The 19,356-nt window shown below is 45.5% G+C and overlaps 1 protein-coding gene across 1 annotated transcript in view; it reads left to right on the top strand.

Moving 5' to 3' along the window:
• Window positions 1–19,356, top strand: part of SETD1B (SET domain containing 1B, histone lysine methyltransferase) — a 169,976-nt gene that overhangs the window by 138,612 nt on the left and 12,008 nt on the right. Inside the window, 3 exon segments of the mRNA XM_033954071.1 lie at window positions 7,253–7,416; window positions 13,135–13,266; window positions 18,146–18,265. Coding sequence (XP_033809962.1) covers window positions 7,253–7,416; window positions 13,135–13,266; window positions 18,146–18,265 — 416 coding nt within the window.

Genomic DNA, 19,356 nt, shown 5'->3' with positions numbered 1-19,356 from the left:
ATTCCTAGGATAAGCAGCATAACATCTGTTTTACTACTTGGGATCTAGCTAGGTACTTGGGACTTGAGTTGGCCACTGTTGGAAACAGAATATTGAGCTTGATGGACCTTTGGTCTGTCCCAGTATGGCAATTCTTATGTTCTTATGAGAGTGAAGAGAGGGGACAGACACCAGATCAAGGGGGGAGAGGTGACAAACAGTGGATAGGAAGGGGGAAGAGGGAGGCAGATACTGGATGACATGGGGGAGGGAGGCAGACACTGGATGGGGGGGATGGGGAGATGGGAAGGAGGTAAGGAGAAATGCTGGACAAGGAGGGAAGAGAAAGATAGAAATGTTGGACTTGTGGTTAGAGCTACAGCCTCAGCACCCTGAGGTTGTGGGTTCAAATCCCTTGCTGCTCCTTGTGATCCTGGGCAAGTCACTTAATCCCCCCCATTGCCCCAGGTACACTAGATAGAGTTTGAGCCCTCCAGGGAAATATGATAAAGTACCTGAATGTAAAACCACTTAGGATATAAGTGGTATATAAATAAATTTTAATCATGTGGGAGAGATCAAGGGGAGGGGTGGCAAGGAGACGAGTGAGAAGAGGATAGTGAGTACGAAGGTAGAGATGTAATAATGAGGTGTAGATAAAAGGTAGCAAGGAATAGTGGGGAAGGAGAGAGATGGGAAATGGGAGTGCTACAGCATGAGGAAAGGAAGTGAAAGTTGAAAAAGAAAGGGGAGAGAGAGGATGAAATTTGAGTGGACAGGGGCAGAAAAGGAAAAAACTAAAAGGGAACAATCAGTATATCAGAGACAGATGTAGTGAGGGAATGAAACAAGACAGATGAGAAAATCCAAATGGAGAGCAGATACTAGAAAAAGAAGTAGCAGAAGACAAAGACAGGCCGAAGAGAAACTGGAACCAACACGATAAAAAAACCAAAATGTCCAAACAACAAAGGTAGAAAAAAGGTATTTTATTTTGAAATTTATTAACCGGAATGTGGTCCAGTGTACTGGTGTGCCTCGGGACAATCAAAGGATTAATTCTGTCCTGGTTGAAATTAAGAGAAGTTGCTTCAAACCAAATGTTGCATCATAAAATAGGCCCTGTCTGCCATGCTATCTTTTACCATACTATGTCTGAGAGTGTGGTTCAGTGATTAAAACTACCTGAGGTTGTGGGTTTAAACCCACGCTGCTCCTTGTGACCCTGGGCAAGTCACTTAATCCCCCCCATTGCCCCAGGTACATTAGATAGAGTGTGAGCCTGCCAAGACAGACATGGAAAAATCCATGTTTTACATGAATAAATTCATGTAAAACATTCTGATCTCTCCTGGGAGAACAGTATAGAAAATTGAATAAATAAATACATCTTTTATCCCAGGACAAGCAGGCAGCATATTCTCTACATTTGGGTGACGTCACCGACGGAGCCCCCTAGCGGACGTTTTTGCAAGCAGACTTGCTCGAAGACCTTCAGACTTGCGATTGGCCCCGTTGTGCGACTTTATAACCGCGGGCTATTCGTCGAAGGGTGGCCAAGATTCTCCAACTCTTTGGCCCCATGGATCCTGTGGGACAGGCCTCAAGCTCGGCCTCGACACTCTCGTTGGGCGCCTTGGCCTCGAAGTCCCCGTCGGCCTCGAAGGCTCTGGCCTCTGGTAAGTCTCCCCTTCCCTCCTCAGGTGTACCGGCAAAGAAGCCTACCTCGGAGTCTCATGCCAGCGCCGCCTCGTCGGCATCTTTGAGACATCTATCTAAGCATGCCTTCTCATGTAGGGAATACTCTTCCTCGAGGTCACCCCGAAGGAGTGCACTGCTGCACCTCCGACCCACCTACCTTTGGTCTCGGTGCCTATGTTCGAGGACATGGCTTTCCTCAGTGGTGAGCCAGCTAGTCCCAACTTCGACGCCTTTGATCTCAGTCTCGACCCAGTCGCGGTCTGACCAGCCTGAGTGTCCCCTCCCCTCTCGTGGCCTCACCCGTAAGATTTGTCAGGTTTCCTCGAGCGAATCTTCCTCCCCTGAGTCGCCGATGACTTTTCGGGTGTCCAGGCCAGGGGCCTGTTTTTCCCCCGCTACTACAGCGAGGCTTGCCTCTTCTAAAAGGCCCTGGTCTTCCCCGCCCTGTCGGGGCAGGTCTCCAACCTCGAGACCATCTACACACACGCTTGTCCTCGAATTGGACTCTAGTGTATGTTCCCCATCGAGGCGATTGCCGGCTTCTAAAGGGCCTACTACAAAGCCAGTTGGGGAATTTTCCTATACCCCCTCTTCTCCGTGGCCTCACCAGCAGTTCCCTCGGACTCCGGGGTCTTCCCTGGTCCATCTTGCACGGGGCCGTTCCTCGACGCCCCCTAGACGCCTTAGTCGAACCTCTTCAGTCTCCTGTTCATGGGACTCTGATGCTCTGGCTTACTATTCCAGGGAAGTTTCTCCCTCTTACTCGGCTGCACCCCGGTCTCAGTCGGAGTCTCCCCTGGAGGATGAATCCTCTTCTCAGACCTCCTCCTTTTCTCATTTCATCTCTGACATGGGCAGAGCTTTGAACTTGGATCTTCAGTCCGACTCCCGTTTTACCCAGGAATACCTGGCGGAAATGGAAGTTGACAATATGCCTTGTGAGGTTCTTCGCCTTCCGTTGCATCAGGTTCTCCAGCAGACGTTTCTCCGGAATTTGGAGACACCATATGCTGTCACGACTATTCCCTCCAAGTTGGAGTCCCGTTACCGGACTATCCCGATTAAAGGGTTTGAAAGTGCTCAGCTTTCCCACCAATCCTTGGTGGTTGAGTCTTCCTTGAAGGTTTACGCTTCCGTCCCCCCAGGCAGGGAGGGCTTTACGATGGACAAATTTGGTCGCTGCCTTTATCAAAATGCGATGATGGCGAACTATGTCCTTAACTACAATTTCATCTTCACGTCCTACCTCCGGTTCTGTATAGATGCCCTCCGCTCGTTCCGGGAGGTCATACCAGAGCCTCGGCATCAGGAGTTTCGTCTTCTCGAGGATACCCTCTCCCAATTCCGACAGTATATGTTTCAGGACTCTTACGACGCCTTTGAATTGTCCTCGAGAGTTACAGCCTTTGTGATTGCCATGCATCACCTTGCTTGGCTCCGGATTGTGGATATGGATCCGAATCTACGGGATTGACTTGCCAATCTCCCATGTGTGGGTCATGAGCTCTTCGATGATTCCATCGAGGCGGCCACGAAGCGCCTCTCAGACCATGAGCGGTCCTTTGCGTCTCTGGTGAAACTCAAACCAAAGGCTCCTCCGGCTCGCCAATATAAAATTCCTCTCCGGAGGTATCCACAAAAATCCACTCCTGCTTTCTCTAGGCCTCCTTCGATACGGCCACTGCAGCAGCAGCAACGTCAACCTAAGACCCAGCCGCCGGCCCCGGCGAAGACCGGGCCGTCCTTTTGACAATTCCAGTCCAAGCCTTTGGGCACCCTTCTTCCTGGAGCCTTCCCCCTTCCCCATAGGGGGTCGCCTCCATCATTTCTATACCCAGTGGGAAAGTCTTACCACTGACAGTTGGGTACTGTCTATCATCCAGGAGAAGTATTCCCACCACTTCAGTCGTGTACCCCTGGGCCTGCCTTCAAGAGAGTTTCCTTCTGCTCAGTCTCAGCTTCCCCTCCTTCTGTAGGAAGCTCAGGCCCTTCTTCGCCTTCGGGCAGTCAAGGAGGTTCCCACGGAACAGTGGAACTCCGTATTTTATTCCCGGTACTTTCTGGTACCCAAGAAGACGGGGGATCTGCATCCGATCCTGGACCTCCGTGCTCTGAACAAGTTTCTGGTCCGGGAACGATTCAGAATGCTCACCCTTCCCACGTTGTATCCCCTCTTGGACGAGGGGGACTGGCTGTGCTCCCTGGACCTCAAAGAGTCGTACACGCACATTCCGATACACCCGACCTCTCGGCGGTATTTGAGATTCCGGGTGGGGGATCTCCATCTCCAGTATCGTGTTCTTCCCTTCGGCTTGGCAGCCTCTCCGAGGGTTTTCACGAAATGTCTGGTTGTGGTGGCTGCGGCCTTGCGCCTCTGTGGCCTGCAGGTGTTTCCCTACCTCGACGACTGGTTAATCAAAGCGTCTTCTCGCAACGAAGTCCTCCTTCAGAGTCTCGGCTTCGAGGTGAACTTTCCCAAGTCTCACCTCTGCCCGTCCCAGTCTCTCGAGTTCATCGGAGCGGTCCTGGACACGGTTCATGTCCGCTCCTTCTTGCCTCAGCCTCGTCAGGAGGCCCTTATCCGTTTGTGCCGAAGGGTGACCCATCTGCCCTCGGCGCTGGCTCGGCTCATGATGGTCCTCCTAGGTCACCTGGCCTCCACGGTTCACATGACTCCATTTGCCAGACTTCACCTCCGTATTCCTCAATGGACTCTGGAGTCCCAATGGAACCAGGATCGGGACGCATTATCGTGACTCCTTTGTTGAAGAAGTCTCTCCACTGGTGGATGCTCTCTTATAATCTTTCCAGAGGTTTTCTGTTTCATGCTGCTTCTCTGCAAAAGGTCCTCACGACGGACTCGTCGACCTATGCTTGGGGGGGCTCATCTGGACGGTCTGCGCACCCAGGATCTTTGGTCCCATGCCAACCACCTGTGTCACATCAATCTTCTGGAGCTTCGAGCGATTTTCCTCGCTCTGAAGGCCTTTTGTCACCTGCTTCGCGACCGAGTGGTGCTAGTTCGCACAGACAACCAGGTCGCCATGTATTATATCAACAAACAGGGGGGCACGGGGTCCAGGTCCCTGTGCCAGGAGGCAATTCGGCTCTGGGATTGGGCCATCCGCCGCAACATATTCATTTGAACTGTCTACATTCAGGGCCAGTGAAACTGTCTGGCAGACAAATTGAGTCGTCTTCTGCAGCCTCGCAAGTGGTCCCTCCACTCCTTGCATCAGGTGTTTGCACATTGGGGGACTCTGGACGTCAATCTGTTCGCGTCCCCGCTCAATCACAAGTTGCCCCGCTTCTGCTCCAGGGTTTACACCCCTCTCAGGATCAAGGCGGATGCCTTCCTTCTGGATTGGACGGACGAGTTCCTGTATGCGTTCCCTCCATTCCCTCTGATTCTGAAGACTCTCGTCAAGCTCAAGTCTTCACATGCCACCATGATTCTGATAGCTCCTCGGTGGCCCTGACAGCCGTGGTTTTCCCTTCTGTTGCAACTCAGTTCCAGGGAGCCTCTTCCTCTGCCTGTTTTTGCTTCTCTGCTTACGCAGAGTCAGGGTTCTCTGCTCCATCCCAACCTCCAGTCTCTGCACTTAACGGCTTGGTTCCTCGAGACTTAATGCCCTCTTTCCAGTTCTCCCAGCCTATGCTGGATGTCCTGGAAGTGTCTTGGAAGGAGTCCACTCGCCAATGTTACCATCAAAAGTGGACCCGCTTTTCTTCCTGGTGTGCTACTCAGCAGCAGGAGCTGCTGTCTGCCTCCTTATCGGCTGTCCTGGATTATCTGTTGCACTTGTCTGGCGCTGGGCTCAAGTCCTCTTCGGTTCGAGTCCACCTTAGTGCCATTGCTGCTTTTCATCAGCCGATTGACAGGAAGCCTATATCTGTTCATCCTGTAGTTTCCCGCTTCATGAAAGGCCTTTTTCACATTCATCCGCCCCTTAAACCTCATCCGGTGGTTTGGGATCTTAACATGGTCCTTGTTCAATTGATGAAACCCCCATTTGAGCCGATAGCGCGGGCTCACTTGAAGTATCTTACTTGGAAGGTTGTGTTTCATATTGCTCTCACTTCTGCCCATCAGGTTGGTCAGCTTCAAGCCTTGGTGGCGGACCTACCTTTCACTTTCTTCCTTCGTAATAAGGTGGTCCTCCATACCCATCCTAAGTTCTTGTCTAAGATTGTTTCTGATTTTCACATCAACCAATTGTTCTTCCTGTGTTTTTTCCGAAGCCCCATTCTCACCCTGGAGAAGTGTCTCTCCATTCTCTTGATTGTAAGCGTGTGCTGGCCTTCTACTTGAAGCGCACCGCTCCTCATCGTTCTGCTCCCCAGCTGTCCCTCTCTTTCGATCCCAATCGCTTGGGTCGCTCGGTTTCTAAGCGGACCATTTCTAACTGGTTGGCCGCTTGTATCTCTTTCTGTTATGCTCAGGCTGGTCTCTCCCTGCCGGGTCGAGTCACGGGCCACAAGGTCAGAGCGATGGCGGCGTCTGTTGCTTTCCTCCGCTCGACTCCCATCAAAGAAATCTGTAAAGCTGCCAGTTCATACGTTCACCTCGCATTACTGTCTGGATGCTTTCTCCAGGCGTGATGGCCATTTTGGCCTGTCAGTTTTGCAAAATCTGTTCTCCTAAATTGTCAACTCTCCCTCCATTCCATTCTGTTTAGCTTGGAGGTCTCCCACATGTAGAGAATATGCTGCCTGCTTGTCCTGGGATAAAGCACAGTTACCTACCGTAACAGGTGTTATTCAGGGACAGCAAGCAGATATTCTCGCAACCTACCCGCCTCCCCGTGGTTGGCTTCTTTGCTAGCTATCTGAACTGAGGAGACGCATGCCCTAGGCAGGGCGGGAGGGGCACACAAGGGCCAATCGCAAGCCTGAAGGTCTTCGAGCAAGTCTGCTTGCAAAAACGTCCGCTAGGGGGCTCCGTTGGTGACGTCACCCACATGTAGAGAATATCTGCCTGCTGTCCCTGGATAACACCTATTACGGTAAGTAACTGTGCTTTCTCAACCATCCTTGCTTTTAGGTCTGCAGCTAGATTTGTGGTGCTATATTAAGACTAGTAGGAATGGCTAGATGGGTGGTGCTAGATTAAAGATTTTTGAGTTTTGCTGAGCTCTTAATTGCACCCTTCTTGAAAGGATAGCAGAGGAAGTACTAGGTACATAAAACCAGAAACCTACAAACTTCAAACTTCTCTGACTTTTCATTTTATTTTCCTGGGGGTTGCTTCTGCCTTTTTCTTTCAGATAAAAGTTGGGGTTGGATTGTTGTTGGGTTTGTTTGTTTTTTGGGTGGGAGGGGGGCTACTGGTGAGGAGAAGCCATTTTAAGAAGTGATTATGGTATTTTTAAAGATACTCCCACTTTCTTTGCAAATGCAATGATTCATAAGATTTGGATTTGAAATATTGAGTGGCTTTTTTGGGCCACAATTGTTGCTGCTTCACTGAAGTTGTGCACTGCAAACCTTTCAGCTAACGGAAGGTTCCAGATGCATTCTTCTGACAATGTCCTGTTCGCTGCCTGTAGATTTTTCCTTAATCACTTCTCACCAACTAGCGTTTTATCCCCCAAGAAGAAGAAGAGAGAGGATGGCTTGCAGGAGCACATCACAGGCAGTGCCCGTAGTGAAGGATATTATAAAATCGATAAGAAAGACAAACTCGAATACCTCAATTCGCGTGCGTTCGCAGATGAGCCTCCGATTGATACGCAGGTATGTAATAGTGCCTTCTGGCACTGATTTTTAAACCTGTCCCGGAGGACCCTCGGCCTCTTGGGTTTTCAGAATAACCATGTTGATTATGCATGTCGAGCATTTAGGTTTATTTCATGCATATTCATTTAGGGTAAGCTCATCCATTTTCCTATTTCATACTGATAGGGTAAAGACGAGAATGACTCAGAGCTAATGCAAGGGTAGAAGGAGTCCTAGGCAAACCTTCAGCCTTACATTCTCCCTTCCAATTAACTTTCAGACCCTAGCCCTCAGCCCTCCCCCAAAACTATGATAACCTCAATGATCCATGACCATCACAACACATCCTATAAAGATGCAGGTTAAAGTATGTGCTGATGGTCCTTTGGGTTTGTGCGGCCTTCAGGACCTATAATTTGACTTTGGCTGCAGCTACTCTTGGCTGCTCCAAGAAGCCGCTGCCCTAGGTGTCAACCTGATGGTTGGGTCTACCCCTGACAGGACCACATGCACTGGGATATAACCAGGAGTAGACCAGATAATCCTGTAAATTTGAGCAGAGATGTGGCCTCTAGTACATATTATAAGTTCTCCAAGGTACCTACTGAGGTTTTGGGTAGAGAATGACACGGGGACAAATTTTCCTCTGTCCCCGCGGAAACGCATTTTCCCGTTCTGCCAAATTCTTTTCCTGTCCCTGCCCCATTTCTGCAAGCGCCATCCTCATCTGCACAAGCCTCAAACATTTTAAAATCATAAGTAGCAACATTCTAGAGCTCAGATTGTGATGTCATAATGCCTCATTCCACCAATGCCTAAGCTCCATCCTCATCTGCACAAGCCTCAAACCCTTTAACATCATAAGTAGCAACATTCTAGAACTCAGATTGTGATGTCATAATGCCTCATTCCACCAATGCCTAAGCTCCATCCTCATCTGCACAAGCCGCAAACCCTTTAAAATCATAAGTAGCAACATTCTAGAGCTCAGATTGTGATGTCATAGTGCCTCATTCCACCAATGCCTAAGCTCTGTTCTCATCTGCACAAGCCTCAAACATTTTAAAATCATAAGTAGCAACATTCTAGAACTCAGATTGTGATGTCATAATGCCTCATTCCACCAATGCCTAAGCTCCATCCTCATCTGCACAAGCCTCAAACCCTTTAACATCATAAGTAGCAACATTCTAGAACTCAGATTGTGATGTCATAATGCCTCATTCCACCAATGCCTAAGCTCTGTCCTCATCTGCACAAGCCTCAAACCCTTTAAAATCATGAGTGTTCGAGGCTGAGTTTACAGGAATGGGGTAGAGACAGCGACAAAACTCACGGGGATGGGACGGGGAAATTGAGTTCCTACAGGGATGGGGAAAAATTTGTCCCCATGTCATACTCTAGTTGTGGGTTCAAACCCCGTGCTGCTTCCTGTGACCCTGGACAAGCACTTAATCCTCCACTGACCCAGGTACGTTAGATAGATTGTGAGCCCACTGGGACAGATAGGGAACATGATTGAAGTACCTGTATGTGAACTTCTTTGAGTGTGGCAGTAAAATTACAAAAAAGCGGTATACAAATCCCAATCTTCTTTTACTGTACTTGAATGTAAACCATCCTGAGTACAGCTGAAAAAGGTGTGAACTGAGTTAATAATAATATTCAAATATGCTGTCTTATCAAATATCAGCTAGGTAAGTTGAAAAGTAACATTCGTAATGAAAACAAATAATTAAAAACAAAACAATGATAAAAAAATTTATATTGGCGGTTTTCAAACCTGGTTCTGATACTCAGAACATGACTTAGGGCTCCTTTTATCAAGCCACGCGTGACGTTTCATCACGCGCTAACCCCCGCACTGGCCAAAAACTATCGCCTGCTCAAGAGGAGGCGGTAGCGACTAGCACGGCCGGCGGTTTAACGCGTGCTATTACACGCATTAAACCGCTAGCGTGGCTTGATAAAAGGAGCCCTTAGTCTCCGTGGAGATAGGAGTTTCCAAGATTATATAAGGACAATAGGATTTTACTAGACACATGGCAGACATTGAAATATATAAATAATTTGGCACCTATTCCAATACTTAAATCCTGTCAGTCCCTCTGGCTAAACTCTAAGATTCAAATTGGCGGATTTAAGGTCATCTGGAAGCATTGGATGAAGGCAAGTTACGCACTTTGGAGGCTGTAATATCAGATGGTAAGCTGCTTGACTTTTCACGATTGCAACACAAATGTGGCCTTAATAAATCACAAAATAACAGATGGTTGCAGTTGAAGCAGGCCATTCAGGAGGGGTTCCCTGAGCGGAAAAATCTTACAAATCAGTATAGCTCGCCGATCTTATGTTGTCAGGTGGACTTCCTGGGGCACCAGGCCGCTCAGTGGTATAAATTAATATCCGGATTTTTGAATAAAAACCCCAAAACTGGTCTGCGTGACATTTGGAGCATTGAGATAAAGCATCAGATTACTGCGTCTCAATGGCCACGAATTTGGGCTTGGAGGATGAGATGTACGGCGTTGGCATCTATGAGACAATCTTGGCTTTTCTTATGACATAGAGCTTTTTGGACCCCTGTTCGATTACATAAATTAGATAGTTCCAAGTCTAATAGATGCTGGCACTGTCGTCTCGAAGTTGGGACGTTGGATCATTTATTATACTATTGTCCCTTGATACTGCAGTTTTGGAGGTCTATATGGGATCAAGTAAATAATTTATTAGAGAATCCAGTGGCTTTATCGTATGATACTATTTTATTTGGTACACTTATGAGAGCTAAAAGTCAATTATCTGCGAGAAATAATAAGCTACTTTTTGTAATGACAGGGGTTGCCATGCAACTAATTAAAAAAACTGGAAAACTGGGATAGGTTGAGTTACACATTCTGGTGGGAATCTCTATGTTATCCCTTTAAAATGGAGCATTGCATGGCCATACAACGGGGATGTTACAAGAGTTTTCTGGATGTTTGGGAGCCATTGGCTAAATTTTGTAAGGAGGAATAAATGAGTTTTATTTTATAGACGTAAACATACACATCCAGGGAGGGGGGAGGAAATGGAATGGGAACTTGATTTAGGGATTTCATGAATAGTTTTATTAAGGTTTTATTTTACTTGTATATCATGTGGGAGGGTGGAGATAAGTTCTATTGTGCTTGTTTTTAAGTATCCGTATTTGTGAATCATTTGTTGCACAATTGTAGTTGAAAAACTTTTTTTTTCCAATTTTTTATTCATTTTTTTCATCTTTTATCAAGTGTACAATATTACATCAATTAAAATCATACATATCACTTCACATTCTTATCTATTGTCATCTTAAGAACATTAATTAAACCCTTCCCCCACCCTCCCTTTCCACAAATATAAATCAAGGATATCATACAAGTGTTATAATCAAAAGTATTGATTAAAACCAATAATATAACAAAAAATCCCCCTTTCCCCTTATTATAAATAAAAACTTTTAGTATAAAAAGGTGTCTAAGTTGAAAAACTTAATAAAGAATTTAAAAGACAAACCTGGTTCTGGAGGCACCCCGGCCAGTTAGGTCTTCAAGATATTCACAATGAATATTCATGAGAGATTTGCAAGCGGTAGAGGCTGTGCATACAAATTTCTCTCATGAATATTTATTGTGGATATCCTGAAAACCTGGGGTGCCTCCAGAAGCAGTAGTTAGAACCTAAGGACAGTACCGGGCGGACAAAAATCAGAGAAAAAAGGCAATTTAATTAATCATGAATTTATAATGCATGTATCTAGTTGGCAGACTGCATGAACTGTTCAGGTCTCTATCTGCTGTCATTTGCTATGTATGTTTGTTACTGATCTATATAATAACAAGGAGGCTAATATTTAACTTTTTCCACTAATTTGGTCTTGGAGAATGGGATGTACAGTGTCAGCATCTATGAGACAAACTTGGTTCTTTTTATTACATAGAGCTTTTTGGACCCCTACACGTTTGCAAAAATTAGACAGTTCTAAGTCCAATAAATGCTGGCACTGTAATCTAGAACCAGGGACATTAGATCACTTATTGTATCACTGTCCCTACATTAAAAGTTTTTGGAATTCAATTTGGCCACAAATTAATAAATTGATGGAAAATCATATATCAATATCATATGATACAATATTATTTGGAATGATGATGAGAAAAAAAAGTCAAATTTCACCAGAAAATAATAAGCTTTTATTAGTTATGACAGGGGTTGCCATTCAACATATAACTAACAACTGGAAGAATTATAAAAACCTAAATTATACATTTTGGTGGAATACAATTTGTCATATATACAAAATGGAAAGAGCAATAGCAATACAAAGAGGGACATATACTAAATTTATAAAAATATGGGGGCCATTGATAAAATATTGCAATGAATAAACAATAGAATTTTTCTTCTTCTTTTCTTCTTTTTAATAATTTTTGAGTGACACACATAGAGGGGAGGTAATTAAAATAATTTTTACATAATATGATATAATATGATATATAATATGCAATGTATGATTGAAAAGTAATAGAAGGGTGGGGGGAGGGAGAGGGAGAAAATATATTTAGAACATGATGTATTAGATATAAAAGTGATATTGTGTATTTATCAATTGTATTTTAATATGTTGTACACTTTATGTAAAATTTGAAAATAAAAAATAATGGGAAAAAAAAAAAAAAAAGAATTTATTGACTAGATGTTTTATTTTGCTTGCAAGATTATGGGATCCTTATTAGAGAATGACACGGGGATATAATCTGTCCCCGTCACCGGACCACCACCCCATCCCTGCCGTCCCCTTCACCGCCCCGTCCCCATCGCATCCACCCTTCCCTCTCGCCACCTCACCGCCCTTCAGCGGCCCGAGAATCTCCCTCCCTCCCCCTTACCTTCGCGGCGCATTAGTAAAGAAACTTACCGAAGCCGGCGGAGACTGCCTGCCTGTGCCTGCAGTTGCATGTGTGTGGGCGGAAGCTTTTCCTCCGATGCAACTGGAAGTTGCGTCAGAGGAGAAGCTTCCGCCCACACACACACGTGACTGCAGGCAGAGGTAGGCAGTCTCCGCCGGCTTCAGTAAATTTCTTTACTAAAGCACCACAAAGATAAGGAGGGAGGGAGATAGATTTGGCTGTAGGTAGGAAGGGAAGGGGCCAAGCACGATTGGTGACCGCGCGCCTTCCCTCCCTTAACTGCGGGGACAAGGCTATTCACTGCTCCACGGGGCGGTGGATGGCCTTGTCCCCGTGCCCACAGTGAGCACTTCCCCCCCCCCTTCATTTCGGCAGGTTACCCGCGGGTAACTGCCACCGTGTCATTCTCTAATCCTTATGCTAAGGGGCACTAATGGATTTAGCTCACATGTTAATGATTAGCGCATTCTAAATGTCATGCATCGCATAGGTATGTGATGGGCTGTGTGGCATGTAGCATGCGCAAGTGCCAAATCATTTAGCAGACTTTAGTAAAAGGATACCTCTGTCTTTGGAAGAAATTGATTTAGATTGGGTTGGGTATTGGGCATTTAGTTTTCTATCTGTTTTACAATTTTTTCCATTATTATTTTATAAACCATTTGAATGAATTTGTTCAGTAAAATAGTATTTTTTAAAAAAACTAACTAGTTAATAATACCCTCCTTTGCCTATTAAACAAGGTTTGTGTTGAATAGAGTTTAATGTTGAACTGTCCTTCCTGTCCTTCCTGTCTCCTCTACAGGGAATGAGTATCCCAGCCCAACCTCATGCTTCCACACGGGCCGGTTCTGAAAGACGGTCTGAGCAGCGCCGGCTTCTCTCCTCATTCACAGGGAGCTGCGACAGCGATCTGCTCAAATTCAACCAGCTGAAGGTCAGTGTGCACATGGGCGTGGGTGTGTGTGAAAGCCTCTCCCTTCATCCAAAGAAGCGACTCGCGGCAATGCACGTGTGCGTGCGATGCAGACTCTGACACTGTTCTTCTGCTACTACTGTTCAACACTTCCGTAGCGCTGAAGGGCGCACACATTTGACATTAAATAGACAGTCCCTGCTCGGAAGAGCTTACAATCTAACTTGGACAGACAGACATGACATAGAGCAGGGGTGTCAAAGTCCCTCCTCGAGGGCCACAATCCAGTCGGGTTTTCAGGATTTCCCCAATGAATATGCATGAGATCTATTTGCATGCACTGCTTTCATTGTATGCTAATAGATCTCAGGCATATTCGTTGGGGAAATCCTAAAAACCCGACTGGATTGTGGCCCTCGAGGAGGGTTCTTTGACACCCCTGACATAGAGGGTTGGGGATTCAGAACCCAAGGTGAGAAGAATTAGGAGGTGAAAGCACTCTCAAAGAGGTGGGCTTTTAACTGGGCCTGAGCATATGGTGCAGCAAGACAGAAAGGACGGATTCTGGAGTTGGCAGAGAAAGAGAAGGGCACAGATAGGAAGGACGTACCAGTTGAGTGAGCTCATGGGGGGGGGGAACATAGGAAGAGAGAAGTTAACAGAGATAATGAGGGGCAGCTGAGTGAATGCATTTGTAATACAGTAAGAGGAATTTGAATTGTATTCGGAAAAGGATGGGAAGCCAGTGAAGTGACTTTAGGAGAAAGGTAACATGACTATATTGGCTCTCTTGGAATATGAGTTGTGCAGCCGAATTCTGGATGGATTGAAGGGGAGAAAGATGGCAGAGCGGAAGACCTGAGAGTAGCGAGTTGCAATAATCTAAGTGCGAGGTGATGAGGGCGTGAATAAGGGTTTTGGTAGTGTGCTAAGAGAGGAAAGGTCAGATTTTGGTAATATTATAGAGGAAGAAGTGGCAAGTTTTAGTGATATGTTGTGTCTGGGCGAAGAAGGAGGGAGAGGAGCCTTGTTCTAAATCTGACTACTTCCAGGGCTTCAGGGAATTAAATTTGTAAACATACTAATTGTCTGTCATTATAGAAAACTGATCATAGCTTTTAAGCTATTCCTGATTATATGGCTAAGAGGATGATTTTATAAGGGACTCTTGAGTGTAAAGAACAGCTTGTTATTTGCTTATATAGGCTCTTAAAAAATGACCTGTGGGGGGAGGGGGGAAAAGGCACTTAAAAGCAGGTGCAGATGTAGATAAATTGTAGTGGCTATTTTATGTGATTGATGTTTTGATGCTTATGCACAGATCCTTACTGGCACAGCACTCCAACCCGTGCCCCAGATGCATCAGTATATCAAATATGGATACACGTAGACACATACCTGCCACGGAGCATGTGCATAGGTGTTTGCCTACTGTCCCCGGGATAATTCTTTTTTTTAAAAAAAAAATATTTATTAATTTTCAAGTCAAACAACAAGTGCACAAAAATATATCATACAAGTAATTCCAATATAGCACTATATATATTATCTGTTTATTGGATGAACAAACCAACCAATAAACTTTATAACATAACAAGGCAGCATGGGGCTCATAATCGAAACGGAAATATGTCTAAAATCCTGCCTAAATCGGCACTTGGCAATCAAAAAGTGCTGATAATCAAAATGGGTTTTAGACCTATCTAAAAGCAGCTTAGGTCTTTTTCCTGCCGCTGTACACCCAAAGGGGCGTTTTAGGAGGAGTGGTGAGGGCGGGATTTGGGCAGGACGTGGGCTGACCTAGACTTAGGGCTCCTTTTATCAAGCTGCAGTAGGCGGTTAACGCGCGGAATACCGCGTGTTCAACCGCCTGCCGCGCTAGTCGCTAACGCCTCCATTTGGTGTGCCGCGGGGGTTAGCGCGTGATGAAATGTACGGCGCGCTAACCCCCGTAGTGTACCTTGATAAAAGGAGCCCTTAGTGGTACTGCAAGTATAACCGAAAGTTTAACGAGACTGCCTAGAGTAGACGGAACTTGTATGTAGTGACTTAGGCGATCTAAAAACAGGTCTAAATTTTCTTAACGGAAGACAACTTTCCTTTTTAATTAAAGTGAAAAGAGACTTTTCTAGAAATTGAAATCATTGTTATATGTAATAATAGTGAGCCAAGTGTAGCGAAATAAAGCCATTATGACATCACTGATGAGGTTGGCTCTTAGGTAGATTGGGGCATTATGACATCACAGTATCAGCTCAGGTTACCAGAGACTGAAATTCTTAACACTAAGAGAGGAAGTTGACAACGTGGGCTACTGTTCAGATATGTTATTTTACCATTAACTTGTGCTGTTTCAGCATAGGTATCATTTTATGTAACAAGACTTAGGGCCAGATTCTCAAAACTTAAGGTTTCCTTTAACGTGCTCACTAAACTGGTTCCAGATGGTTTAGCCTGAATGCATTTTAGTGGCGGATTATCAAAACAGCCTATCGTGGTCTTTAGCGAGCTTTCCATCAGTCTCCGACACTGCCATGCAAATGGGCTCTTGAATATTGAAACGAGCACTCTGATGGATTCTTAAACATCGCTGAGTCATTTGTCAAGAGCGGGCGTTGGCTTTTGGTGACAAAAATTAGTGACCGGTCCGGGGGTGCCGGTGCAGTGCCAGCACTGTTAAAAGTGCATCTTGTGGCATGTGTTTTGATTGTGGCTAATGAAAAAAAAAATTTACGTGATTCTCATAAATTTTAGTCTTTTTTTTTTTTTCTAGTGGGAGTGGTAAAAGCACATTTTTTCAATGCGTATATTATAGCCCCCGTCAGCAGCGAGAGAGATGCCTACTCCCACCACCAAGCAACACCTCCCCAATACCCTCTCGGTAGTGGGAGAGATGCCCACTCTCTTACCACCAACACCCCATCAGCAGCAAGAGAGATGCCCACTCTCTCCAACCACCACGCACTCCCCCCCCCGCCATGCCTCCGATGACCCCCACCCTCCCCCCTTACCTTACTTAGATGCTAGCAGGAGGGATGTCTACTCCCTCCAGCCAGCAGGCCCGCCTCTTCAAAATGGTGGGCCTTCCCCTCCCTGGTGCATCCTGAAGCTTTGATTGGCCCAGGATGTTTAAGGCCCCTCCTATGTGTGGGGCCTTAGGTATCCGGGCCAATGAGAGCCTTAGTCTCCTTCGCTGATGCATCTGGGGAGGGGTCTAAAACTCTGATTGGCCCAGATGCATAAGGTCCCTCCCATAGGGGAAGGCCTGCCATTTTGAAGAGGCAGGCCTACTGGCCGTAGGGAGTAGGCATCCCTCCAGCCAGCCATCTAAGGTAAGGGGGAGAGGGCGGGGGTCGTCAGAGGCACGGGGGGAGTTGCGTTGAGGCGGGAGAGAGTAGGCATCTCTCCCGATGTCAAGGGGATGTCGGGGGGAGGGGGCGGTGTTGCTTGGCAGCGGGAAAGAGTGGGCATCTCTTCCACTGTCGGGTGGAGGGTTGCTTGACTTCGTCAGCTCGATTGTTGTTGGGTGAGGGGGGTTTGCGTTTATTCTGCGCATGTGCCCATTGCTATCACCTGCGATGGGCACATGCAAATCTTCGCTACTCTCCACCAACCTCATTTGCATGAGTGTTTGTTAGAGAATGACTCGCTTTTTTAAAATCGCTACTATATCAGCTGCGACAGCGGCCCATCAGTTTTTCACTCAACTTTTTGAGAATCTAGGCCTTAGTTACTAATAACTGGACTTACTGGAAAAATAACACATCTTAGCAGTAGCCAACATTGACAACTTCCCCTCTTAGTATGAAGAATTTCAATCTCTGGCAACCAGAGCTGATATTCTGATGTCATAATGCCTTAATCTACCTAAGAGACAACCTCATCAGTGATGACACAATGGTTTCCTTCTACACTTCCCCCTCCGAATCCGCAGTTTCAGCATCCGCGGATTCGGTTATTCGCGATTTTTAAACAAAAAAATTTTCATTTTTCAGGCTATTTTAAGCCCTATAAGCTCCCCTCCCCCATTACGCCTTACCTGGTGGTCCAGCGGGTTTTCGGGGCAGGAGCGATCTTCCCACACTCCTGCCCCGTGTAGATCGCTCACAGGAAATGGCTCGAGAGACTACGGGAGCTCAAGGCAGCCATTTCTTATGAGCGATCTGCACCGGGCAGGAGTGTGGGAAGTCGCTCCTGTCCCGAAAACCCGCTAGACCACCAGGTAAGGCTTAAGGGGGGCTTACAAGGCTTAAAATAGCCGGGGGAAGCGGGGGTTTGGGGCAGAACCGGGCCAAATATTATTCGCATTTTTTTTAATATTCACGGGCTGGCTCTGTCCCTAACCCCGTGGATTTGGAGGGAGAAGTGTAATATGGTATTGACTAGGAAAGACAAGAAGAGCAGAGACTGGAGTGATGATGTACAGGAGGCCAAGATTTTATTAAACAATCATAAAACAGTTTGTTTCCAAAAGGACTGATAAGACTGGACCCAACACGGTCATTTTGTTCTGACATGCATTTGGACCCCTGAGGAAGGAGTGTTTCTTTGAAACACGGACCGTGTTGGGTCCGGTCTTATCAGTCCTTTTGGAAACAAACTGTTTTATGATTGTTTAATAAAATCTTGGCCTCCTGTACATCATCACTGCAGCCTCTGCTCTTTTTGTTCTTCGGTTTGATATTTGACCTCAGTTAAGTTGGATTTTTTGTTTGTTGTTGCCTATTGACTAGGAAGAAACACATGTGCCTGTTAGGATGGACAGTTTTGGTTGGAGCTGGGTTCCCTGGCTCCTCCAAAGTTTTCTCAAAAATTAGTAATACCACATCACTTAGATTCTGTGCCTGTACTTAAAATGTGTTTTTTTTTTGTTGTTTTTTTTTTAAATATCTGGTTTCAGTTCCGGAAGAAGAAGCTGAAGTTCTGTAAAAGCCAAATTCATGACTGGGGTCTGTTTGCTATGGAGCCCATTGCAGCCGATGAGATGGTGATCGAATATGTGGGTCAGAATATCCGGCAGGTAATGTCCGCCCTCTGACTGTGTCGGTGATAAGCCAGAGTTCTGATGTAGTTACACTCGGCTGAGCATTTCCATTCATGGAGTCTTCACCACACATACAGTAGAACATGTTCATTCCAGATCTGGTGCGATGGCTCACTGTCAGGGCTGGGTGCTGCCATGTGGAGATGGGGAAGTGGTAGACCTAGAGGACATGAATAATATGCCACCATTACAAAAGATATATTACTTAAATTTACCAAAGGAGGATAAAGACAAAGGGAATGCACTACCAGGAGAATTGGATCTCACTGGTATGCTGGAGACATCTCAAGAAGAAATAGTGACTAGAGCTACTTTATTGGTAACTTTTGTCTTTCTTCAAGATAAAGAAGCAATTATTCGTCTATTCTATAGGACTGATAAGGTGGAATTTCACGGATTCAAAATTTCTATATTTCCTGATGTATCGAAGTGGACACAAGCCAGACGCAAGAAATTTTTGGCTTGCCGTCAGTCTGTTTTGAGTTTGGGGGCAACCTTTCAATTACGTTTTCCCTGTAAATGTTACATTACATATCAGAGTAATAGATATTTTTTTATGAACCTGATCAATTGCAGTTTTTCCTTGAAGGTAAAGTGACCACAAGAATTCCAGAGACCTCTATGGAATCAGCCAAGCAGGCCATTAAATAACTCCAACTGCACTCTTATTTGATTTAGTTTAGTCTTAGTTACTGGAATCCAACTACCCTTGGAAGTGATTGATTTCTTCTCTCCTCAAATTGTGGACTTTAGTCATAGTTACTGTGTGTTATTATTTTATAATTGGTACTTGTTTTCCTTATTTGATTGTTATATTTCTTTTCAAGTATTGATTTATTTGTTAATTTGTTAAAGCATAAATAATAAATTAAAAAATAAAATAAAATAGTACAATGTGAGATCAGGAAGTACTTTTTATGTATAATCAATTTTTATTTTCAAAAAATTTCAAAAACAATCGTCCCAGGCTCTCTGATTACAATACATTTCAGATACATGTAGCGTTGTCTCTTGGTCCTACCTGAACTTGTTAGGCAGTGTTCATCTCCACAGGGAGGAGAAAGACA

Source organism: Geotrypetes seraphini, chromosome 8 (assembly GCF_902459505.1).
Source record: "Geotrypetes seraphini chromosome 8, aGeoSer1.1, whole genome shotgun sequence".
Lineage (NCBI taxonomy): Eukaryota > Metazoa > Chordata > Amphibia > Gymnophiona > Dermophiidae > Geotrypetes > Geotrypetes seraphini.
Note: the sequence above shows the minus strand (reverse complement) of the source record. Positions and strands in the feature narration are given on the sequence as shown.